This window comes from Astatotilapia calliptera, chromosome 11 (genome assembly GCF_964374335.1).
Source record: "Astatotilapia calliptera chromosome 11, fAstCal68.1, whole genome shotgun sequence".
NCBI lineage: Eukaryota > Metazoa > Chordata > Actinopteri > Cichliformes > Cichlidae > Astatotilapia > Astatotilapia calliptera.
The window spans coordinates 19,082,932-19,109,036 of NC_137432.1; the positions used below are offsets into that span (position 1 = coordinate 19,082,932).

General features: G+C 37.7%; 2 protein-coding genes across 5 annotated transcripts; one reads left to right on the top strand and one right to left on the bottom strand.

Annotated features, from left to right (window-relative positions):
• Positions 1-428: 428 nt before the first annotated feature.
• Positions 429-4,646, top strand: LOC113031364 (myelin-associated glycoprotein-like). The gene is made up of 8 exons (XM_026183371.2): positions 429-572; positions 769-1,128; positions 1,485-1,766; positions 2,881-3,141; positions 3,219-3,309; positions 3,553-3,645; positions 3,758-3,821; positions 3,910-4,646. The coding sequence occupies exons 1-8, from the start codon at positions 524-526 to the stop codon at positions 3,943-3,945; spliced, it is 1,236 nt and encodes a 411-aa protein (XP_026039156.2). The 5' UTR covers positions 429-523; the 3' UTR covers positions 3,946-4,646.
• Positions 4,647-22,069: 17,423 nt separating this feature from the next.
• LOC113032509 (uncharacterized) lies at positions 22,070-25,735 on the bottom strand. Of its 4 annotated transcripts, XM_026185462.2 has the most exons (9): positions 25,021-25,589; positions 24,825-24,885; positions 24,167-24,550; positions 24,053-24,073; positions 23,910-23,960; positions 23,706-23,826; positions 23,292-23,366; positions 22,953-23,031; positions 22,070-22,851 (listed from the first exon to the last, which is right to left on the bottom strand). In XM_026185462.2, the coding sequence occupies exons 2-9, from the start codon at positions 24,883-24,885 to the stop codon at positions 22,777-22,779; spliced, it is 867 nt and encodes a 288-aa protein (XP_026041247.1). In that variant the 5' UTR covers positions 25,021-25,589; the 3' UTR covers positions 22,070-22,776. The 4 variants fall into 4 exon arrangements, 3 of the variants coding, with proteins under 3 accessions (XP_026041247.1, XP_080164027.1, XP_080164028.1); XR_013912098.1 differs by lacking the exon at positions 24,825-24,885 and having other exon boundaries at positions 25,021-25,735; XM_080307901.1 differs by having other exon boundaries at positions 24,825-25,699.
• Positions 25,736-26,105: the final 370 nt, after the last annotated feature.

The following is a 26,105-nucleotide window of genomic DNA, read 5'->3' on the forward strand; positions in this document are numbered from 1 at the left end:
TGTGTAATAATATTCAACATTGCTATCAATGCATTTTTCAAAAAATGCCTCTCTGTGCAAAATGGGCTTAAAAACATAAACAACTGTAGGATACTTTTTGTCCGTGATTTGGAGAGCCCAGTGCATGCTCCCGACGCAGGGAAAACCAATCCTGCAGGGGAGACCTACCTTGGCACTTGTGCAGGTGAAGCCAAAGGGAAGATATGCTTCGCCATATTTTCTAGTCTTTGGCTTAGAATGAAGTTGGTTTGAAAACATATTCAGCGATGCTTCATCTCCTGCTTTGCATTTCTGTGGGCGCCCTGTGCTAGCAGTGTCCAAGCGTTTTGTTTTTTCTTCCCCCCCCTTTTCATACCGTGCCCCCCCTGCAATGGCTCTGCACCCCCCCTGGGGGGCGGGCCCCACACTCTGGGAAGGTCTGACTTAAATGTACTGTGTCAAAAGAAGAACAGAAACTATCATGTCATATTTTTACAAAGAGAAAAAACAGCAGCTTTATCACTTTATTTGCTGAAGTGAAGAGATGAATGCTCTACAGTGGCTTTTGTTGTCCATGTGCATTTGCTCCAAAGGTATGTGTGTTCTGTATAATGTATAAATTCTTAAAATATACAGAGTTAAACAGTATGTGTTTTGTTTTTTTTATCTTATTTAGCTGAGGAAAAAAATTTCATTATTAAGATTTTGTCCTGTGCATTGTCTTCCTCTCATTGTTTACCCTGTTTTTGTTTGTTTCTTCATCACGTTTTGCTCTCAAATTTATTGCAGTGACTCAACCTGAAGCGTCATCTTGGACTGCTGCTGTGTCATCCTCAGTGAAAGGTCTCCTTGGATCATGTGTGGTGATCCCCTGCTCTTATAACTACCCAGATCCAAAAACCAATACCACAAGCTTTACAGGGATTTGGTACAATGACAATGATCAAGTCGTCTATCATTCTGATGCATCTCAAACTCCGGGTCAGTTTCGGAATAGGACAAAGCTGCTGGGAGACCTCAGCAAGAAGAACTGTTCTCTGATGATTGATGATCTTCAACAAAGTGATGTGGGGCCTTTATATTTCCGGATTGAAATTAAAGGCTATGACCAGTACTCCTACAAAAATAACAAAGTCTCTATTTCAGTCAGTATGTAAAATAATTTATTTTAAAAATTATTGTAAGCATGTTGTGAATATTAGCATAACTATATTTGTGAAAAGATAACATCAGTAATATCCAACGGATGTTTTCACTGTTTTGTTTGCAATAAAATAGGAAATATCTCTCCATTAAATAATCCCTATGCCCAGTCACTGTTTTTAATCTATTTTACTTTTTACAGTTAAATACTTATCAAATCAATTCACTTGATCAAAATTGATAGCTGCATAAAACACAACATCAGCAGCTATACTGTTTAAGTGCATTTGTATTTCCAATACAGTACACTTACCTTCACAACTGCATTTGGTTTATGACTATAATCTTTTTTGTTAACACAGGTCAACCTGATTTATCTGTGCAAGAGGAAGTAAAGGAGGGTGAGAATGTGTCTGCATCCTGCTCCGTGTTTCACTCCTGCCCCACATATCCACCTTCTTTCATCTGGAGTCACTTTGGAGAACAGCAAAATCAAACACAGCAGCTTCATGAAGGCCAGTGGAATTCAATATCTACTCTGACCTTTCGCCCAAACCGCTCTGATCACAACAAGCCTTTAAAATGCAGAGTAACATACCATCGAGGACTGCACCTGGAAACATCTAAGATACTTCAAGTAAAATGTAAGTATACTGTATCAGTTTATACTAATAGCAGATAATTCTACCAGTGCAGATAATCAAATTCGGGTGAAACGGGTGAAAACCCGTTTTTATCAGTTATGTGAAATTGCCAGAGCAAAGCCTTATCTTCCTCCAAAAGACCTAGAAAAACCTTTTCATGCCTTCATCACCTCTGGACTGGACTACTGCAATTCTCTCTATTTGGGTCTTCAACACTCATTTCTCCATTGCTTGCAGGTAGACCAAAATGCTGCTGCACGTCTTTTAGTGTTAGAATGTATGAACATATCACTCCATCCATCCATCCATCCATCCATTCACTTCCGCTTATCCTTTTCAGGGTCGCGGGGGGCGCTGGAGCCTATCCCAGCTGTCATAGGGCGAAAGGCGGGGTACACCCTGGACAGGTCGCCAGTCTGTCGCAGGGCTAACAACCATTCACACTCACATTCACACCTAGTGACAATTTGGATTAATCAATTAACCTATCCCCACAAGCTCCCCATATCACTCCAGTTTTAGCAAATTTACACTGGCTCCCTGTCTAATATCATGTTGATTTTAAGATTCTTTCACTTACTTTTAAAGTTAAATGATATGGCGCCCAGTTATTTAAGCAAACTCCTCAACATGTATAACCCCAAAAGAGCACTGAGATCGTCTAGCCAGATGCTCTTACTACAGCCAAGGTCTCGATTGAAGCATAGAGGAGATCGGGCCTTCGCAGTTGCAGTGCCTAGACTCTGGAATAATCTGCCAGATGATATTCGTACTTCAGAGTCTATTCAGTCTTTTTAAATTGTATCTTAAAACTCACTTTTTTAGTGTTGGCTTTTAATTCAAGTTTAGTTTGAGTAGCATCACGCTTGTTTTATGTTTGTTAATGCATTTTTTTTCTATTGTTTTCTCTTGTTCTTAATTAATTGTAAAACACTTTGTTGCTTTTAAATGTGATATAGGAATACATTTTGATTTGATTTAGATTTTAAAGCTTTAATTTAAAGGTTGAGTATAAGTCAGATGTAAATGAGGGAGAATCTGTACACCTGAAGTTCTCCAGTGATGCTAACAGGATATGATAAATCCCCACTAATTATATTTCTTGTCCTTAAAGCTGCCCCTGACATCAAGACTTCCTCAAAGTGCTCCTCTGAGAACGGCATCATAAAGTGTGACTGTATCGTAGAGTCCGAGCCTCCCAGCATGGTCTATTTTATTTTGGGTGACAGAGTCATGCAAAGCAACAAAGCAGAGAAAAATGGCTCTGTTACTATTGAGACTCTGCAGACAGACTTTGGGTCTTTCAGGCGTGTGCAGTGCCTGGCAAACAACGTGGTGGGATATGACAACATCTTGCTCTCTTTACCTATTAATGGTAAGAAAGACTTAAGATGCACTGATCTCTCTGTTTTTACATGACAAAAACACTCATTATGGTTTCTATCTGGACAGACAACATGCAGAATATTCTTATCTCATCTGGAGCAGGTGTGATTTTTCTGATTATTCTGATAGGAAGTGGGTTGGGAGTTGTTAAAAAATGGTAAGTTGTCATGAACATAATCATTGAAAATAAGCATTTGTTATTATTGCATCATTTGTGAAATAATAGTCATAATTACAACCAAATGAACACCAGAATGTATGTGTGTGTGTGCATATCTATCTATCGATCGATCGATCGATGGATAGATCGATATTTTAAATAAATGTATGTCTTTTTGGTTAGAGGCTGTGAAAAGTGTCAGTTTCCTTTCTCATTTAATTAAAAACATTTTACTGCCAGCAGGGGGAGATCAAGAGACACAACAACCACTAACCTGAGCAACATGATGTCAGACAGACCTGTGGAGCTCCCTCATAGTGCCCCACAAAAAAGGTTTTAATTCTTCACTTCTGTTTGAAAACAAACAAATCTTACTGATGATTAAATATGATTTAAGAAGATATGCAATTAGATTTAATCTTTACCTTTTGCATTCTTTCTCCAGAAAAAACCGCTGTAACGATATCCCTTGCCCTGACATGTACAACAACCCTCCTGTCTATGGCAATGTAGGGATAAGTAATGTTTCCTTCATTAGTTCATTCATTTTGTGCATGCATGAAAAGGGGAGTGAATTAATCTTGTTTCTCTGTGCAGACTGACTGCGATGAGTCAATATACAACAATGTGTAGCGTGTGGAAAACCAGCTGCAGTCCATGTTTGTGTCTTCTGATATGAATCAAGAAAAACATCCTTCTGCAACTTAATCACATATTTCTATCATATATTTTTCACACTTTCTTTGGAAAATAGAGTAAGTAAATAGTATTTGTTAAAGTGCTCTTGTTAATCTCATCTAGAACATTTCCTTTGGCTTATCAAATTATATTGTTTAAAAAATTACCAATAACGTATTGTAAAAATCTTTAAGTTGCTAGGTCGCAAAGGTTGCAGATTTAAAAAAATTCAATCGCAAAATTATTATTATGAAGTATATAATATATGACATATTTTTTTTCACAAATGTGTAATTCACATTTGTACATTCTTACTGTAGGTTTGTAAAAATCTACACTAAGAATGTACTCATGTTCAAAATTATCGCAACATATTGTCTGATTAAATTATGTGCAAACTTGTCAAATTACTAAAAATGTTTTGAAACTATGTTGTTCATTATTTATACTCAATATCATTTTTCTTTATTATTACCTTTGTTAAGAGCTGTTATGGGTTATCAAATACAACATCAGTCAAGTTATATGATATTGGTCTATCAGCACAGGTCTAGTTGAAGGATGTTTGACCTTCATGGGGTGTGGGTATTTGTGGAGAATAACTATAGATTAGTCTTGAGCATTTATGCAAAATGAAATAAAGAACAAAAAAAGTGTGTTATTCAACCATATTTAATGTCTTACACAATCGTTTACACAGTGATGTTTTAAAATAAAAAAATTTAAAAAACTACCATCAGAATTATTCATGTATGTTTTTGCTTTATGAAGCCATGTTACACATTCTATGCTAATTTCCTTCTGTTTCCTATTACCACTGCAATATACTCACGGCCTGTTTTATATTTTGATACATGACCAAAGTTCTTGCAATTCAATTGCAACACAAGTAAGACTAATTGGTAATCAGGTCTGGATTTTGCAGGCCAGCATGCCAAGGTGAACAAATGTAGTAAATGCTGCTTTGAAAAAATGATTTTGAATATTTGATCGAGATTAGTGGAATTGCTCAGAGTTTTATTAGTTTGATCTTTCTGTTGTTAGAAATGTGTGGAAAAGGTTTAATTCAAAGACTTACAACAATCATCTGTGCCAGAGACAGCTTGCTTTCAACTCAAGTTAACACAGACCTTTATATCAAAGATATTTAAACAGACTGTGACTCAGTAGTCAATGAAAATATTAATACTGGTCAGAAGATGGGGCTGTTAACCAAAATTTAAATATAGCAGTTCCTGAAAAGGTTCAGCAAAAAATCTGAATTTGAAATATTGAAAAACATGAACATGCAACAATAGATAAAATGGAATATGGTTTATTCTTCATTAAACATTACAAAGCACAAAATAAAACCAAGAAAAACATGCTCAAAAGTCACAGAGTAAAGCATGTGTGTAAAAAAAAAAGAAAGAAAAAGTGATTAATATTTGAAGTCATATGAAGGTGATGTAAACTAACGGACACCATCAGTCCAGAAAACAACAAACTGAAAACATCAGAAATTAACCACCACCACAACTTTCAGGAATTCAGGAAGCTGGAAATCAGAGTTAAGGGGAAGAAGAACACAATGAAGAATAGTACAAAAGGTTAAGTAAAAAAATAACATAATTCCTTTTTTGTTTACATTTTTTTCTGATATTTTCATATTCTAGATATTCTAGATACATATTTAAGCATTTTTTATTCATCTTTAGGCATAAAAAGAACATTTTAGAACTTCATTTTTTAAACATGTACTTTTTAAAGAGTTTTTTACATGTTCACTTAGGTGGACAATTTATAGTGTATAGAGTGAGACATCAATGTCCAGTGTAGTGGTTTATGTGCAAGTATACCATCGACACTGACACAAATACAAGAAAATAGCCCTTGAATAGCTGTCTACTGTAGTGACCACTATGCGTGAAACGGTTAAACATACCTGATTATATTCTGATCAGTATTAAGCAATTAAGCATAATTGACTATCAGAAAAAAAAATACCTAATACCATTTCTCTTATTCACAATCACGTATAATGATGGGTTGTGTCACGGTACTGGGTGACCCAGTTTCGTTGTATTTTGTTATTCATTTGTGTTCTAGTTTCAGTTTAGCTTATCTAGTTAATTTCTGCCATTTTAGTCCTTTGTTTTTTAGATCCTTTTGTGTCATCTGCCCCTGTAGTAAGTCTCCCTGGTTTGTGTGTCTACCTATCATGGTTCTTGCCTGTGTGGTTCTTGTTGTCCTGTTTCCTGTTTATTCTGAAAGTCTTGTTTCCATGTTCTATGTGCGTATTTCCACTGTGGTGCCATTATGGTCAATTGTGTCCGCTGTTTCTCCATGTGTGTTCACTTCCCTCTGTTACACTCAGGGGCAATTCTAGGATCAGAGCTTTGGGGGTGCTGAGCACCCAGAGAGCTGCCCATCCTGGCAAGGTAAACTTTAGTCATCACGATGAGACTTCTTCCCCGTCTCTGTCAGTCCCTGCATCCTTAAATGTCTCCAGTTGTCCCGAGTTCCCTCTGACTGTCTCCTTGGTGCATTTAAACCCCTGTTCCTCCCTGTCCTCATCGTCTGTTGTCTTCATCTCCATTATCACTCATCATAATTGTACCCTCTCTGTGCAAGTCTGCAAATTTCTTTATTAAATCATGAGATTCTTAAATTCATCAAGTCTCTCTGTGCCTGGGTCCTACACTCCAAAAATAGAAGAGTCCTTGAAATGTACAAAATATTATTACAAAATTAGAAAAATTGAGACACCTTGGCCTCTGGTACAATGTATACAATGTATGAAAAGATCTTTACTGCAGATACTACTATGGCTCTGCAGATTTGTTCTTTTCTTTTATCCTATGTCGCCTCACCTTGAGGTTGGTAAATCTGTCTATCACATTTTGGTGGTCAAGTTTCTCAAGCATTTCTCAACTGACATCACAGCCAGGTGCTGGAGTGCTGGACCCATGGTCCTTCTCAGCCAGGTATGGAGCTGACTCAAGACACTAAAAGCCCTTTCACAGCTACAGCTGCTAGCTGGGTTTGTTAGGGCAACCTGCATAACAGTTTTCAGTGTGGGGCACCAGCCTCATTCTTGAGCTTCAAAAAGTTTTTGGCAACCGTGACTTCCTCTGACTGAAGCTCAATATGGTAATGCAGTGCCAGGGCTGACAACCCAGTTTGTTTTGCAGATTCTGTACAGCAGCTTTAATATAGGGAGAACACAACTTCCAGATTGTACGAGTAAAATTAGTTTAACAGTTTCTGTTTTGCCTGTGTCCCGAATTCGAAAATGTTGAGCAACAGAACAAACCAACAGAGGCTCAGGAGAGTGCAATCAGACAAGGAGTTTATTAAACACACGCAGGAGGAGAAGTATACAGCACCACACCAGCAAAACGTCTCCTGCTAAGAATACACGTGGAAGTGTTTTATAACATCAGGGTTCACGCCCCTTCTCGCTTCGATTACAGATCAGATACATCGATTTGCAGTAAATGGTACATCTTAAATGGCTAAAAACAGACACCAAAGTTCCCTTTTCTATAACACCTTCCATACATGGCAATAAATTTCAAGCCTACATGGTCCCTGAGGGCTTGTCCTCTTCTTGACGGGTCTTCTGTCATCTGTTACCAAGTAGACTAAAATGCAGTCAGAAGCTAAATGAGTTTCAGGCCTTTGGTCTGGCAGGTTTTTGGATTATATGTGTTTGTAAGCGTGTATGTGTCTATCCTTCTATGCTCCAAGTCACCCACAATATATCGACTGAGACATCGCGCTTATCGAAGCTTGAAACCTTCAATAGACTGAGACTGAGCATCAACTCTGAATAAAGCACAGACATGCAATGTGTGTATAAACTGACTAGGGCTGCACCTGTAAGAAAAAGGTTAATAGCAGTAAGTTTCATAAACATCTTTAATGCAATATCAATGCTGTAAGGTATATTATTAATGCAATGTTAATAATGCAGGTTATATTGTTGCAGTAAAATAATTTCTGTATCTCCACACCTGTTAGTACTCCCTGTCTGTTTTCTTACCTGGTTCTTCCTGATCTTGTACTTTCTCCTCATGTTCTCCTCTTTCCTCTCTCCCTCTTTGGACTGACAATCATACACAAATAGATTGTATTCAATTAGATTTAAAAAATATATATATCAAGATCACTAATAAAAAAGTCCTCTCTCACTGTACTTTCAACCAAAAGGCAAATAACCAAAGCACATGTACAACTAATAAAGGATATAAATATTGAAACACTGATCCAACATTATCCTTTATTGACGGATCATTTGATCTTACACTTTTACCTGAATGTGGCTCCTGTTTTTGAAAAAACGTCCTCATATCCAATATGAACCTGGCTGTCTCTCTGTACACACACACACACACACACACACACACACACACACACACACACACACACACACACACACACACACACACACAACAGGAGTTATAAGGTTAATGCGCATCCAGTCAGTTAGCTAGTTAGTACCTTGGGTTCAATATCGGCACATATGATAAAATAACCAGTTTCTCTCATTATATTTCAAACAAGACAGTGGTAACAGCAGCAGGCTATGGATAATGTTAAGTTTTAGATTTTAAATAGGCTGTATAAATTTCAATGGGAGCAACAGGACGGTCAAATATCGCTGAATTTACTACAGATTAGGACGGATTGTAGGGTAGCAAACATAGTCAGGAAACACGTTTTCAACACAGCAGGTTACCTGGGTGTAATGTTTTTCAGCTAAAAACAAACATGGTCTGACTCCTACCTAACTATATAAAGAGTAACTGAAGGTTAAATGCTGAAGCACCCCCAAAAATGGGCTAAAATCGCCCCTGGTTACACTCCTGTGTATTTAAGTCTTGTGTCTCTTACTGTTGTCAGGTCGTCTGCTTATGTTCCCCCCCTTGTAGTCACAGTCATAGTTATAGTCATAGTCACAGTTAAAATCATAGTCAAACTCATAGTCTAGTCTTAGTTGTCGGTTTTGGTTTTGTTATTCATGTATCAGCCTAAATAAAGGCTTGCTTTTGTTTTTCAACCTCAGGAACCATCAAGTTGTTCTCTAAAAGTGAACACGAACTTTTTTTTTAAGTGCTTTAAAAGTGCAAAAACCCACAGCTACAAACATCTGACTGACACTACTACCTTCTAGGCATCCTATAGAAGATTCTCATTGCATCACTACATGCAACATGCAGCTTCTGCATGCAACAGTGATTGTAAGAGGACCACAAGGGGGCAGTACATAGCGGTGTGCAATACGTTTCAAAGCAGGGGCGGGTGTCCTGCAGGTTTTAGATGTGATCTGATCCAACACAGCTGATTTAAATGGCTAAATTACCTCCTCAACATGTCTTGAAGTTCTCCAGAGACCTGGTTATGTACTCATCATTTGATGCAATGGTATTTGCCTGCACATAGAGCTTACAGTGCTGTCTGTATCATCATCATCATTCATTTCATCAGTAATAAAGCATGGATGGTATCTTTTTAATCAGACTTACACTTTATTTATAAATTTGATTAAAAATAAATATGATTTACTATTAGCTAAAACATACAGATAAACTTTTGATAAATATTTGCAGCTCTGGAGGCCAGTATCCCTGAATTGGAGAGTTTGCTTCAAACCCTTGAAAAACCCCTATCTAGCCAGGCCCCTGTAGCTGATTGTAACGCTTGCTGACCCCTGGCAAGCTGTCCCAAGAAAACTGTCCCAAGCACAGGACCGCTGGGTGATGGTGATGAGGAAGCATAGTCTTAAACAGAAGCTCCAGAGGTAGCACCAACATGTTCATGTGTCTTCTCCACTCGGCGACACACCATCCAAGGATTAAATTCCAGTAATTGGCGATTCTGTTCTGAGATGTGAAGCTAGAAACACCAGCAACCATAGCCAATTGTCTTCCAGAGGCCAGAGCCTTCAATGCGCATATTAGAGTCAAACCACAAACTATATCACTCTTTCACAATAAATAATAACGCGCGCAAGTTGTTTCAGTGATAACAAACTATATTAATTATAGATAATGCTGTTTATCAACAGTGAAGGCATGGATGTCAACAGATTAACACAGGTGAAACTGCCCCTGACTAGATCTTGCAGAGTGAAAAAACACAAAACAACCACTCGAGGGCCAACTGCCGAACAAAAAACACCTAATTCCATCATATTACAATAGCTATATCAAGCTATATAGTTTATGTCTTCCATATTTCCAACCATATCCATAATCACATACTGTGTATGCTACCATTGTATGTAGTGTATTATCTTACTTTTTTCATTGATTGTACTTATTTGTATTTTTGTATTTCCTTCTGATATCTGTACCTGAGCTGAGGTGACGCAAAAATGTCCCCGTTGTGGGATCAATAAAGTCTTATCTTATCTTATCTTATTGAGGGAAATTTAAAACTGCTGGCTAAAGGTAAATGTAAATTCACTAAAATCCTAATTCCAAGCAGTAATGACACCTGGTTACATTAATCAGAGGACACTAAAATCAATATTGAAAGGATGACTTTGCCAAAACAATGTCGGACTCTGTAGTTTTCTCTGGTCCCCTCCCCAATTGGACCACGAATGACAAGTTTAGCTGCATGTTCTCCTTAAATTCCTGTCTGCCTGAGTGGTGTCCCACAAATGATGTGGGCTTGATAGATAATTGGGAAACTTTCTGGAGGAAACCTCCCTTATTAGGAGGGACCGCATCCATCCCATTTTGGATGGAGCAGATCTCATGTTTAGAAATCTGGCCAAATTAATCAAAACCTCCCAAACGTGACTATCCAGAGTTGGGACGAGGAAGCAGAGTTGCAGTCTTACATGCCTCTCTGCAGCTTCTCTCATCCTGTTATCCCCAGAACCCCATCCCCTTAGAGACTGTGTCAGCTCCCAAATAGACAAGAAACAAACTAAAACCCTGCAAAAAATGACTGAAACATAAGAAATCACAATGAAAGAGCAATACAGTACATGTGGTCAGGTCTGTCATGCCCCAATCCTGGTTTTGGCACCACTGTAAACAAATGCACGACAGTCCCGACCACATGTTCGCACTTTTCAGTACACTTTTTTATTGCGGCTGTTGACTTACACACGCGGCTGCGGTTTTTCAGCAGATGCAGTGGGTGCCCATATTATTAATGTGACTGCTGCGAATTTCTTTGTTCGGCTTTAAAAGTGATTCCGATGCTAAACATGACTTCCACATGACTTTTCTGCCAGGTAACTTGCGCCCCACCTGTCAGACTTCTGCCCCACACAGGGGGGGCGCATGATAGGTTTGTAGCTTGAACCTATCCGCTGGAACGTTGAAGACAATATAATTACACAGCAAAGCAAGACACGAGTAGGCAAAGTTCTTCATGTTACTCATGCATGAGGGAGTCCTGCCTGGAGCCAAGTGTCGTTCCACCACTTGACCTCCGTCAGACTCTCAGCCAGGTCCCCCATAGCACTCCTTTTATTGTGGTTACATGAATATGCATAGGGTCATTAACATATAACATCTTACATAGGTATACATGTGAACAAAGAATACTGTGTGTGTGTGTGTGTGTGTGTGTGTGTGTGTGTGTGTGTGTGTGTGTGTGTGTGTGTGTGTGTGTGTGTGTGTGTGTGGTCAAGATGTGACCCTGTGAAGACTCCCCAAAGGCTGGTGCCAGGAGTCTAGGGCTCCATCTGAACAAAAGGCTCTTATACTTAAAGAAATATACGTGTGTTTGCTAAACCATATATCAGCAAAAGAGAAGATACGACCTCTCCTAGGAGGTGTGTGATCTATGCCAGAATACTCTGTAGAGGAGTGAACGCACTCCCCTCTTCCTGCTACACAGAGTTGTTACAGACCTCCTATGATGAGACATTCTTCCAATCTACAAATGATTATATACTTCTAAGCATATATGGTTAAATATTTCTAAGCATAAATGACAATCAACAATACAAAACCTAACAGCGCACCACACACTTTGAGAATTACTGGCATAACCAAACGGAAAAAGTTTATAATTGTGAGACTACATTTCATAGTTAGCATCAAATTAGTGGCTTTAAAAAGTTAAAGAAGAAAGTAAAAGCAGAAGAAAATGCACATTTAAAAAAGCAGCATAATATGACATTACTCTACAGTAGGGATGGGTATCGTTTAGGTTTTATCCGATACCGGTGCCAAATCGGTACTTTTGAAACGGTGCCGGTGCTCAAACGGTGCTCAAACCGGTGCTTAAAGAATGGAGAACACAAAATTGGTCCAAAAACCTCTCATGTTCAGCTGTTTTTTGTAAAAATATAACAATGTTAGCCTTTTCTGCAGCTATGGGGCATATATGGCATCACTCTTGGCTGGAAGCAGTGCTTAAACAATGGAAAAAACACAAACTTTGTCCAAAAACCTCTCATGTTTAGCTGTTTTCCACTTTTTCTTTGGTCATTTTATCCTTTTTAGCCAGGGTGAAGGGAGTATCTGCCATCAAACAAGAAGACAGCTGCATGTAGCTATGATGATGTTTGCTAGTTCACCTTACATGCATTAATGTAATAACGTGGTCACGCAGAGAAGAACGGCTGCTGACACCATCATCCGTCATCATTTCTGCTACACTGGCAGGGCTAGGGGCCAGGACTCTCCTCTTCGTGTTTTTGGGGGATGTTGCATAACAGGCAACCCACCGGCAGTAGATGTGCTCGGTGTGAGATCTCGCAGCAAGCTATCAAATACGGTGCATTTCTCGGCTTTTAAAAAAAACGCTATGCGTCGCCAGGTGTTTCATCGGATTTGAGGTGTTACCTCCTTTGACAGTATCACAGTATCAGCTTAAAGCACTTGTTGCAGGCTGCTGAGTTTGCATATTTTGCTATGAAGTACAGCCAGACTTTTGACCGCTTCGCCTTGGGCATTTTTAATCTGTAGCTCTGCTCTAACAGAACGTACGTACCTGGCCCCGCCTACTATCCTCGGAAACGTAAAATGATTGGCTAGAATCTAAAGTGTATCACAGCTCAGGAAAAAAAAGCACCGAAAAAAAGCACCGAAATGTGCGCTGCTTTTCGGTCTGGTTACTACCGTTTATGTCAGAACCGGTGCCATCATGGCACCGGACACCGGTACCCATCCCTACTCTACAGTATATGTGAAAAAGGTGAGATTGTGTGTTTGATAAGATTGAAGCAATGAGCAGTAAAAGCAGAGTAGAAACCATACAAGTCAAGTTTCTCCAAAATGAACTAAAAGCAGCTTTACGAATATTCATTGCTGTATTTGCTGATGTGGCAGTGAGAAGAAGAGGAGATGAGTACTCTACAGTGGGTTTCGTTCTTCGTGTGCATTTACACTAAAGGTATATGAGTTCTGTATATTGTATGATTTCTTGTATTATATAGAGTTAAGCAGTCTGTTTTTTTTGTTGGGTTTTTTGTTGTTGGTGGTGGGTGGTTGTATCTTTATCTCGAAGGCAAATAATTCTTTTTTTCCTTTCCCATTGTCACAGGGATTTATTTTGTATTTTGAAGGTTGTCTTGTTAGGCTGGTGATTATAAGTTAGTGTGTTATTTTTATTTAGGTTTTAGTGGAGGTTAAGGTTAGCCATTACTTATCATCTGTGTCCTTGTTTTCTGTGTTTGGTTGCTTGTCTCGTCTGTCATGTGTTTCAGGTCTCTTAGGCTCATGGTGTCATGTCTAAGTCTCCATGTTTCCTGTTTTATTTTGAAAGAGGTCTTGTGTTCTGTGTTCATTGTTGTAGTTTCACTTTCCCTGGTGGCGTTGCCATGCTAATTTGTATCAGCTGTATCCCCAATTGTTTCCCGTCCCCTGGTCATGTATTTAGTCTGCGTGCCTTCCTTTGTTCATTGTCATGTCGTCTGTGCTAACTACCCCACATCACGTCACAGTTATCCTAGCCGTGATCCTAGTTATTCTCAGAGCTAAAGTCGTACTTCTGAGTTATGGTTATTGTTTTGTTATAGAGTCGTAGTTGCAGTTTTTTTCAGTTCTCTCACAGTTTAGTCTTCTAAGTATATGTTTTGGTTTTCCCTCATTCTGCCTTATTTCATGCTTGTGAGTATCAGCTCCAAAATAAAGGCTCGCCTTGTGTTCAAGTTTAGTTTTGTCTTCTTGCCTTTGTCCGCACCTGGGTCCTCCACACACTCCGCAGACCGTGACAGTCAACGTGAGGTGATATATTTAAGCTCTCTTCTTCTCACTGGTGTTTCTGTTTTTCTACTTCAATTAATCTCATTTTACTGTCAAATTAATTACAGTTACTCAAAGTGAAGCTTCATCTTGGACTGTAAAGTTGCCATCCTCAGTGAAAGGTCTCCTTGGTTCATGTGTGGTGATCCCTTGCTCTTATAACTACCTGCAATGTTTGTGTCGTATGATATGTATCACGAAAAGCATCCTTGTGCAAGTTTATCACATATCTCTTTGATTTTTTCTTTCTCATTTAATAAACATGTCCTCAGTTTCCAGGTTTATCCAATATTTCTCTCATTGGTAATATTCTGTAAAAATTAAGATGACCCGGTTATAAATATGTTTGATATCTATTTTGTTCATTATTTGTGTTCAGTAATATTGTTTTATTGTATTTTTTTGTTTGTTTGTTTGTTTGTTTTTATGAGTTGCTGTGGGTAATCAAATACCACAGTAGTTAAACTGCATAATGATGGTCTTTGAGCACACATCCCACTAAAGGACACTGGGAACTTTTGACCATGCTTTTGTCACAAATGTGCACATCAATAGCCCACGGAAGGAAATTTTGTAGAGCTTTTTCTGGAGCTCAATATGGGATAAGTGTAGGTACAGTGAACAACAATACATGATGACACTCTTCTTTTTTGCACCAATGAACAGATACCGGTCCCACTGTGAGGCTGATGCCCTTCTATAACCCTGCCCTTCTCTGCTTGTGTAACAACCTCTGTGCTGCTATCTCCTCCTCCACTTTTGAAACTGTGTTTGAGGACGCATAAAGGCCTCTTTTTTTTAGAACTGTGTGCTAAATTTCACCTTTTGTGTGTCAAAAATGGGAAAACTTTGGACGCTCCATGACTCCTTCAGTACTTAGTGAGAATATTAATATTTGTCACAAGATGGTGCTGTAAGGCAAAAAAGAAATAAATCTTTTTTTAAATTTACAGTTTAATGAGATCTTCATTGATTAACATTTCAGTTACAATGTGATGCTGCTGCTTATATTAGAGTGGAGGTGATTCAAAAAATAATAGTACAATCAACAATATTAAAACATACTCACAATATAATTTGCAACCAAAGGTCAGAATGGAAATAAGTTCCAGCAAAGGGCAGTCAGGGTATGGCTAAATGGAGGTTGTGGCTAATGCAGGATTATATGACTAAGGCTAAGAACAGTGAACAATCTTGCAAGAACAATAGAAGTTAAGCCTGAACACTAGTTTCTCACTTTAATTCGCAAACTAGCCAAGGAGTGCATCAATATGAGGCACATATGTGAAATGGTTTGTGTAGGAAGATAGATGGGAGGCATGTGTGAATAACACAGAGTTCATATGCAAAGAGATTCTCTCGGCATAAACACTGAGGAGGAACTGAAACCAGATAAGCTGGATCACCTTTTTTTCTTCCTTTTTCTTAAATGAGCTCAAAGATAAAATGTCTTTCTTTTGGCATTGTGCATGTCCAGTGAAATAATTCTATAAGATACAATATTTTAATTGCTTCAGGCCTATCTTGGTAATAAAAAGTTCAGACAAAAGCAGAAATAGAACATCTTTGACTTTCTTAGCTGTAGACTTTGTTCAAGTATAGTTAATCCAGTCATGGCAGTATCACACCAATGTGTGTCTCTTACACATCACCACTACAGCTACTTCTGCTGAGCAGAAACAAACAAACAAATGAGCAGAACATGAGAGATAAATGTATTACCACAATATTTTTGGGGGCAAAAATAAAGAACAAAATCGAAACATTTTTTCACCAAAATTGAAAGTAGCCTCAATAGTGATCTCACAGAAAAATATTTAAGTACTAATTTGCTAATTCAAAAATACTGAAAATAATGTAATTCATCTTCACTCTGTGGCATATGAGACAAAAGATAGATTTTGTTTGTGATAAAGTGGATGCAGTGACTATTAAAAGCAGAATGTAAACCATACAAGTCACTGTAAAATGCCGGCAAAGCCACTTTACTTTGCGTTTTTATTTTGAAGAGTACCTTAGCACTTCCTCTTTTATTGTGTCAGACTCCCTGTTCTGTTCTCAGTGAAACGACACAAACACGTTGCTTCAGAGTGAGTAAGGTACGAGTAAGGCATTTATTTTTTGAAAATACTCATGCAAAACCATGTATTTTATTTACCTGTCACATGCTATAACTTTGGAAAGTTTACACAATGTGGTTGAATTCGTTTTTTGTGTATATGCATCTCATTTGTTTGTGGTGTGGAAAGACTGGCTAAGAGATGCGCATGGAGGAGGTTGCTAGCTGGTTCAGCATGATTAGCACCCTTGGAAGCAGAAAGAGGTTGGTTTAATAATTGCAAATGATTGTTTATGTATTTAAGAGACAGAAAGGTTATCGTTAATTCATTTTATTAAATGCTGTAACATAAATTGTTTAAAAGCGATTGATTTATGTCAATGTCACGATTTGAGTTCATCAAAATAATTTTCTATATAGTAAAATGTGAACATTTCTGCACTTTGTACTTAAATGTTTAATGGTATTTGTTTGTGCATCTTTATAGTTTTCACGGTGCCATATTGTCGGTGGTTTAAAGAGGAGAGAATAAAGTTGCATCAGTCATAGCTCTCTGCGTCACAAGTGGACAGCTACAGTCACCTCTTATCTAAAGGAAATAAAAGCAGCCACACCATGTTTGTTAAGATGGTATTGCAATGATCTTTGCTCTTCAGGTTTTAGTCCTGTTCATAGTTCTTGTCCAGAATATTTTCAGTATTAATTAAGCTTTTCTGTATTTTGCCATTAATTTAGGCTCTTCTTGTCTTATTGGCTGTTTTATTTCTGTGCTTCACTTTATCATATTTCATTGTGCACTTTTATCACAGATCCCCAAACAGAAAGCTCATCTTAGACAGTTGATGTGCCATTCTCAGTGAAAGGTCTCCTGGGTTGATTAGTTGTGATCCTCTGCTCATATAACTACTAGGGGTGCAACGATACACAAAATTCACGGTTCAGTTCGGTTCGATACTTTGGTGTCACGGTTCAATATTTTTTCAATGCAACAAAAACTGTTCATGCCTTTTTAATTTGTCATTTATTAAAATTATAAATATATATTTTAAATCAAAAGTACAGTTTTTAAATTTAATGTTGCTGAAATAACAAAGTAATAAAAAAAAAAAATCAGATCACGAAATCACTCATCTTTGGAAAAGAGAGTTTATTACAGAGAAATGGCTCTTTCCAAAATGAAAGCTATACTATACGGTTCTTCTGGGGCATACTCTCAGCAGCATATTAAACATATCAGGTCCCCATAAGGAGAATCATGTGCTAACGGCTGTCTAAATGACTCGGGTAAAGTTTGTAGCATGCGTGCTTGTTGTTTTTGTCTGCTTCCACTTGTCTTTGCACTAGGATGATGTCGGAGTAAATGTGCAGTCATATTTATTGTGTTCCCACTAGTGCTGTCAGCGTTAATCTCGTTGAAATGACCTTAACCCCACAACACGGCAAATCTCTGTTAACGAGCTACCGCGGATCGCCCCGTGCGTGGGGCTGGACGGCCAACACGTTAACGAGCTAACTGCGCTAACGCACTAGTTCCCACCATGTAATTGAGCATTGCATGGCACATCCAACATACTATTTTGCTTTAGTCCATGACGCGCTTACCTTTAGGGTCATACGTCACATGAAAACCAAAATAGTTCCAAACACCAGATCTGAATTAGGGTGGGGGAGGTTCAATTTGCCATGTTGCAACGAGAGCTTAACTTCTGTCTGGCTAGCTTACCCTGCGCTCAGTGAATCTGCGTTCGACTACACCGCCTAGGCTGCACTGTCGAGCGCAGATCCACTGAGCGCTCAACACAGACAGCATCGTCAGAAGAAAAGTTGATAAAATAAATTAAAGATTTTGTATTGTTTGATACATATGCGTACCGAACCGAAAGCACTGTATCGAACGGTTCAATATCGATACGAGTATCATTGCACCCCTAATAACTACCCAGAACCAGAGGGGAAGGTCAGAAAACTCAGATGGATTTGTAATAAATGTCCATAATCAAGTCATCTAAAACTCTGGGACAGATTTGAAATCTGAGAAAGGTGCTGGGAGACCTCAACAACTGTGTTTGGCATTTCTGACTATTTTAGGTTTAGTGAAAGCGAATGGATGGATGGATGGATGGATGGATGGATGAAACAGGTCTGTGTCATGGCTGTGTGCGGGCAGGCAGGAAAAAGGACCCAAAATGCAGACTCGTGGAGGTGGAATTTAAGCTAAAAAACCGACTGCTTTATTGCAGGCTTAAATTAGGAAATGGAACAGAACGATGAGGGCATGAAACTGAACTAAACTGGTCAGAATGAGGATACGATGTGACGACAAGCAGGAGCAGACACAGACATTGAATACAAGAGGAAAGCAGGGCAAAGGGAAAACACCTGGAAGACGCAGCTGACATCAACAGGACAGGGAGACACCAAACTAGAAACGCTAACGTAGGGCACAGACTGTCAAAGTAAAGCAGGAAACAAACTGGCACAGAACAAAAACAACACTAAACACTAAATCATAAAATAACAATACATAAAACACTTGGTCACCGACCCAGGACCGTGACTGTCTGATCCAAGGCATTCATACTGATGCCATTTTGCTTTCATTTGATTTACTTTAAATCATAGATGAAAAAAATTAATAAATTTTGTATTTCTATACAGATCTTTACAGATTATGGCAAAATATGCTGTCTTTCAAGTCCCTGACAGTACTCTTGTGGACGCAAAGTTTCTGAATTGCAAAATATGTTTCATAACTACCTTATTATTTTCACATTGTCACATAACAACACCTCTTTCTAAGAATATTATTTAAGAATATATATGTATCAATTTTTTAAACTGTATTTTAACGTAAACATTTGGAGAAATACAACTTTAAGAAGGAGAAGCTGTTGATCACTTATCATTCACCATAGATAACACTAAAACATGTGTTTTTAGTGCAGACACACTCTTTGACATCCACTTAAACCAAACAATCACAAAACCCCTTCGGGCTTCACAAATAGCAAAGCTATCTGTTTTAAGATTCACTTTAAGTAGTTTAAAGACGCTATATACCTCAAATGCTAAATTAAAACCTTGAACTAATTTATTGTGTAGAGTAAGAAGTTATACTTCGATCATGCACTGGGCTCATATTAGAAGAATAATGGAGCTTTGTGCCTCCTCCCCCCCTCTGTGTCGCACTGTGCAGTTTAAAGGCTTGTTGAAATCGGTGGCTAAAGGCGGAAAGGTCAGAGTTGACACTGTTTGCCAGTTCCATGCATTCACTTTCTTCCACTGGCTTCTGATGACTCCAGTGTGACTCCAGGAGAATTGAGGAGGAATAGATGGGCAGGAGTGAAAAACAGAGCAGGTAGCATATGCCTGATCATTCACCTCCACAGACAGAGTTGGCGGTGGGGGGTTGCCTGCAGAGTTGTAATATGACACCACTATTATAAAAAAATCATTTTAAAATTTGCATTTTCTTTATAAATCGATAACTTACTTACGTATAACATCAATGGATACAGCGTTTTGTGTGTAGGAAAAGCTTTTGTATTGTGGCATTTCAATCCTGAAGTAAAAAGGTCCAACATCAGTGCTCCGGACACTATCCAGTAGCATCGTGCAGTTCCGTGTTCTCAGTTTTCCCAGAAATTGAGTTCGTTTTTTGTACTCCACAGGCAGTTTCCGTTTTTGGATAGAGGTTGCCACAACCTTGTTCCCTTTCTTGCAGAATCCTAACCAGCTGTTTATGATCTTTTTGGAGCTAGGTCTGGGGTAATTATAGGTGCAGGGAATAACCACACTTTTGGCTTTTGGCTGACTGGACATCATGAATCACTAATAAAAAAGATAGCATTGAATTATACTATTATGTTGTGTTATGTAGAAGGTAGTGTGTGGTTCCACCACATTAAAGTTAGACACTCACCAAAAAACATCAGAAATGAAAGGCACAACTTTAGTTCCATCACTGATGAGGACCTGAAAATAAAATAGTTAAAAAGCATAAAAAAGCACCTGTTACATTTTGGTTAGTCTTTTTGCAAGCAAATGAACATTTCAGAGAACACTGAGACCCAGGAGTGCACAAAAGCTACAGTTTCATGAAAAATACCATGTGACAAATTACAAAGATGTGTATACAAAGATGTGTTGTTTAAAAAAAGGCTCTCATGTGATGTTACTGCAGGCCTTTTTAAAACTAAAAGCTGCATAATGATGTAATGAACTGTTCATTTATAATGTTACCACATCTAAATGTGGTACTAGAAAAGATACATTTACCACATTTAAATCAGAGGAAGTAAGTGTTTCTTGTCCTAGCTTCCTTTGTTGTATGCATTGTGTTACATTTTTAAGTCAACATTCTACATAATATAACCCTCTCATAGAAGATGTAGAATATTCTTTATTGTAAGTATTTTTCATTGATGGCCAATTAAGTATGTTTCTCTATCTCTGGACACAGTTTTCTTGTTAGTGTTTATAAAGTAAATGTGTAAATAATGAATGTAACTAACTTTTTTACATTTGAAGATAATATTGACCTGTACATTTCTTTAGTTTAGTGCATGAAAACAGCCTGTGCAATACTTTTTGTAAATAGTCAATGGTGCAATAGACCTCAATACTTGAAATGTGCAATTCACTTGTATTTTTATTTTTATTCCTATTTATTCTATTTATCCCCTTTGTATATTTTATTTATATTTGTCTCTGTATTTATATGTGTGTGTGTGTGTGTGTGTGTGTGTGTGTGTGTATATATATATATATATATATATAATATTCTGTAACTGTAACTTTTGTCGGTGCTGTGCTTTTTGGAAATCGAATTTCCCAGAGGAACCCACCTGAGGGATTAATAAAGTTCTATTTTATCTTGTCTTATCTTATCTTAATCCCATCTATGATGATGAGCCAGTGCCAGTAATCAGGGCACTGATACAGCCAAGGTCGAGAACATTGAGTCGTCAGCACAATCTTGTCAGGCTCCTTGTATTTACTTTCAATGTCGGTTTACATGAAAATATCAGTGAATGGACTTGAATGGGTTTGTTTCAATGATGAGATCTTACTTCTGCTTGTGGCAAGATTACCTTGAATTATTCGAACATCAATCAGTGCTTCATTTTTAATGCCCTTTGAACTGGCTAAAAGTGGATACAAGGACACGTGTTGTTTGTCTTGAACTTGGTTTTGAGTCCAAGAACATCCAAACATTACATTTCGCTGCTAAATGCAATTAAATGTATGCAGCCAATACTTTCAGTGATACTAAAATAATGTACACTCCGTCATGACTGTATATTCTTCAATTTATCTGAATAGTCAGTGCATGTAGATAACAGAGTTTTCACTACACTTCTTAAGTAATGCAACGTTCCAGGACTTCTGCCTCTCAGTAAGCATTGCCCATCAAAGTTAAAACAGAAAGCAAAAGGTATTAGCAGCAGTTACAGTTTCACTCAGTTTAAATTACAAATAGCCTCTACACATTTTCGCTAATTCTCTTTAAAACTGCAGTGCATCCATCTTTTTCAACCCTTTAAATAAGTTTCAGCAGACATGACACAGGATGTACCCAAAGTGAATGTAATTTTCACCCCTCACTTCTGTATTTTAACTAGTTTAGTTAAAATGGGTTCCAAAGTTCCAACGAAAAGAGAACTCCACTCAAGCGATATTGCCGCAAAGTTGCAAAACTGATGCTGCTTGATTTCATTTCCTTAGTTACTTGGTGGTGTAACACTGGCAGGTTTATTTACCAAGGTCAAAGACACTGATGTAAAGCAAAAAAAAAAAAAAACTGCATAAGATCAAGTATATTAATAAAGTTGCTGTTTTTATTTATTGCTACAGACTATTTGGCAAAGTTACTGTCATCAGTATTGGTTACAGTATTGTTATGCTCACCAGCATATATTGCCTGTATTAGGCAAACTGGGCAAGAACATTGCAATGGCAGATTTCTTAAAAAGAAAAAAACCCCAAAGCATTTGACAAAAAAATGAAATCCTTCCTAATTTTCAATCCTAACAGGTTTTCATTCTCCAATTACACAATATGCCACAAGTAAGGCTAGGAGAAGACTTTTTCTGACAAAGGTAATGTTGTTAGGGTTGGAGAAAGATTATTGTTACTGTGTGTCTACTGTTCCCCATCTCTAACACTGACATCTCACTTATGATTTTATGCTATATCATTTTTACATAAATTCATGTTTTGAAACAACATTCTTGTCTGACCATCTGAAGGTCTGCAATCACAAGTACGCAAAAAAGGAATTATCATTGTTTTGCAATGCTGTGCAGGCTTTTTTTTTTTTTTTGGTCATTTAGAGTGTTTTCACACTTTCATCCTTCAGTTGAACCCACAGCGACTAGTCAGGGGTTTTTTGGGCATATGTGAACACTCTCAAAAAAGACAAAAAATATTAAGACCTGCATGAAATGTATAGAGGCACATAGTAATGCAAACACATGAACATGTGTAGAAAGCATCGTACACTAATGACATGCAGCTGTCCTTCTAAGTTCTGTAATCCACATTTGCATATATATTGTCTGCACAACTGCTGTTTGGAGCCAAGTGATTTGTTGGAGCCTGCAGAGACAAGAGGTTACATAAAAGTTGGCTTTAGTCATTTTTATCTTTGCTGTTAACTTCTTGGGACAGTAAAACTTGTGTCAGTGTGGGCATTGTACCTTGACATTGATGTAAACAGGATCATCAATAGCTTTCCCTTCAGGCAGCTTCTTAGTTTGTCTGTCACAACTGACTTCTCTAAAAAAGAACAAAAAAAGAAAGAGAGCAAGAAATTAAAAATGCCAGGTTGGGGAAAAGGTCATCAGAATTTTGTCACTGTGCAACAAATAAATGCATAATTATATCCTGATGACACAAATGTATCAAATGGTACAACACCAAATTACAATAATTACTTTTGGATTCGTCACAATGACACATTCAATTAAAAATAAAAGAAATGTCAAGCTTCTTAGATGGGTACACATGTATGGTATACTTTTTCCATTAATGCAAACCTTTTGGGTGGGTTTGATAGTGCTCTGCTAAAGTTTGCATAGTATCCAGAGTCCTCCCTGGTGAGACTGCGTGACCTGGGACAATTATGATTACTGTTATTGCGGTTGTTTGTACATGATAACTAAAATTTAAACAAGGTTAACATTCGAAGCACTCTGGTATGTTTATGATAAATGAATATAATCTGCTTTGGATTATTTCTCTCTCGTACTGTACATATGCTTCACAGAAAGTTAAATTTCCACATTTAAATGTCTTTTGATTACATAAATGCTTTACATACCACACATTTGCCTGAAAAGTATCCAGATGATAAACTATGTACATCAAGTATATCAATCTGGGAAATAAAGCTCATTCAAGTTTGCTGCTTGTAGGCCACACATTCGGTTTACAAATGATGGAAAAGTTACCTCTTGTATTTTATAAAAATAAATATCCCAGCAACAAGAAGAATGATCACCACAAGAACTGCTGCAGGGATGGCTACAGACAGTATTGTTGCATGGCTCGTGTCGTTTTCATTTGCTTTTGCTGCAAAAAATAATACGTTCAGTAAAGAAAGCTGAAGTACAGAGGGTGACATACTCAACAAACTGTGTGAATATTAAACTTACTTATTGTTGTTTCAGTGGTTAAAAGGTCTTGAGTCGTATAGGAATCGGTACCTGTTGAAAAAATATTACACAGCATGATGGCAAATTTTTTTAAAAGGCTCTGTTCAATTTAAATATAAATAATGCAGAAATGAAGTTAATACCTGGCTTAGAAGCCCCCGTCTCTGTGGAGGAAACAAGCAAGGTATTAATTTCATTTTTTTTGATAAATGCATAGTTTAAATTAAAAATTTAAAATAATTGATTTAAATTCTGACCATTTATGGAAAATGAGACACGGACAAGGTCCTTGATGAAACTGTATTTATCTTTCTGCACATCAATTCTTACATAGATCGCTTGCTCAATATCTGTGATGTCGGTGATCTGGAGAGAACAGTTGCCCTTGTTCGGGTCTCCGATGAGCTTAGTCTTTCCTCGGTACTTCTCAAGCACACAGTGATTATTTGGGTTAAAAACAAATGCATTCCTGTCTTTGTCCCCGTTACTGCAGTTACTTTGGTCATCTGATTTCGTTTTCCAAAAAACTGTAACATTATTAGTGGAGATTTCCTTTGGATAGCTAAAGTTGCATTGTATGGTAACGGTTGATCCAGGTTGTGCTGTGATCTTTCTTTCGACATTTATTTTCCATTTTGTATCTGCAAATAAAAACAAAGCAAGTCAGGAATTGCATTTATTTTTCAAAGGCTAATTTTAAAGCTATAATTTACATTGTAGAACAAATTGTTTATTACAAAAGCAAGGCCAGCATTAGAAAAGCACATTATATGACAGCTTCACCATCATTAGTGTATGAATCTGTGTAAATGGGTGAATGAGAAGCATATAAAGTGCTCCAAGTACCATATTTACTACATACTGAAAGTGCATTTCCAATTTAAATCATACACATGAGCTTATTATCTCACTCACCTTTTGAATTACAAGCCAGAATCAATACTGAAATGAAACCAATAAGGCCTGGCAGCTGCATCTAGCCAAAGCAAGACAGTCACAGGTTAGTAGACAAAATCCCGATTTAGTTTTACAGAATTCCCATCACATGTAGCCAACATACTGTACAGCAAATTGCCTATAGTCTACTATTTAGCACATAGTAAATACTCACTATGAGAGGAGGGAGGTGTAAGAAAATGATGTTCCTTTGTGCTTTCTCAGTATGTATTAGATCTCTGCACTGATGTGAAATGACATGGGTCTGTTTCCCGTTGCACTCTAATGATCACTTGAAAAAAAAAAAAAAAAAAAAGGAAGTTGGGAAAGAAAAGTGAACGCCGTCCCCACAATAACTATGTTCAACTTTCAAATTTTAAGCACATATACTGTATATCAGAAACACTCTCTTCCTTCTCTTATATCATTAAATTTTTACATATTAACCAAAGTGTAAAAGTCGCACTTTGCTGAACTCCTCCCTTTTTTTTCTCTCTGATTAACATTTGTGAAAAACATAGCAGGTCAGTGTCACAACAGCAGAGAGGTGTTTGCAAAACTGTCACTTCTAACCCAACAGTGTAGTCTAGTGCATTTACAGTTGACCTTCCACTCTGTCAAAAATATTAAACCAGACTATAATTTCTATTAATTGAGGAGGATTGAGCTTTACACCTGACTATATGGCACGTGAACAAAGGATAGATGATATTATGTTATTGGAAAAAAAAAAAGACTGAATTGCAAGTTGGATTAGACCTGGTTTGTGTTTTTCCTTATCACACAGAAGAGATTCCGTGAATTTGTAATGTGATATTTTTGGTAACAAGAAGTAATTATAGCTAGACAAATATTTGTATTGATGTCAAAAATTGCACAGCGTAGAGGTCAAATCAAATATATGGACCCACCTACTCTGGTGACCCCTTGTGAATGAGTGGTAGTAGACTGCAGAGGCCTCGTCAGGCCAGGACTCTACAGTCTATTTACACCTACAGGCCAGTGGACACTGTTTCAGTGATGAGGATGTAACATCCTGGACAGGGTGGAACGCTGGTTTGAGCGAGGTACTCATGGCCATTAATCAGTGGTCTTTGATCAGTGGTTGTTTATCAATGGTCATTAGAATTTTCATAATTATGTTGAAGGAACTGATCCCCCAGCCCATTGTTCCTTCAGTGGGCTGGTTTCAGTCATTATGCAAATATACTGTTTATAAGATTGGGGAAACCTGCAGTCCAGTCAGCTAAGACTGAAGAA

Coding starts and splice junctions, on each gene's coding strand:
- LOC113031364 (XM_026183371.2), top strand. CDS start 524: ATGAATGCTCTACAGTGGCTTTTGTTGTCCATGTGCATTTGCTCCAAA. Junction 1,129..1,484: donor CAAAGTCTCTATTTCAGTCA/GTATGTAAAATA, acceptor TTGTTAACACAG/GTCAACCTGATTTATCTGTG. Junction 3,142..3,218: donor GCTCTCTTTACCTATTAATG/GTAAGAAAGACT, acceptor CTATCTGGACAG/ACAACATGCAGAATATTCTT.
- LOC113032509 (XM_080307901.1), bottom strand. CDS start 24,885: ATGCAGCTGCCAGGCCTTATTGGTTTCATTTCAGTATTGATTCTGGCT. Junction 23,032..23,291: donor CTATCAAACCCACCCAAAAG/GTTTGCATTAAT, acceptor GTTCTTTTTTAG/AGAAGTCAGTTGTGACAGAC. Junction 22,852..22,952: donor CTGTTTACATCAATGTCAAG/GTACAATGCCCA, acceptor TTGTCTCTGCAG/GCTCCAACAAATCACTTGGC.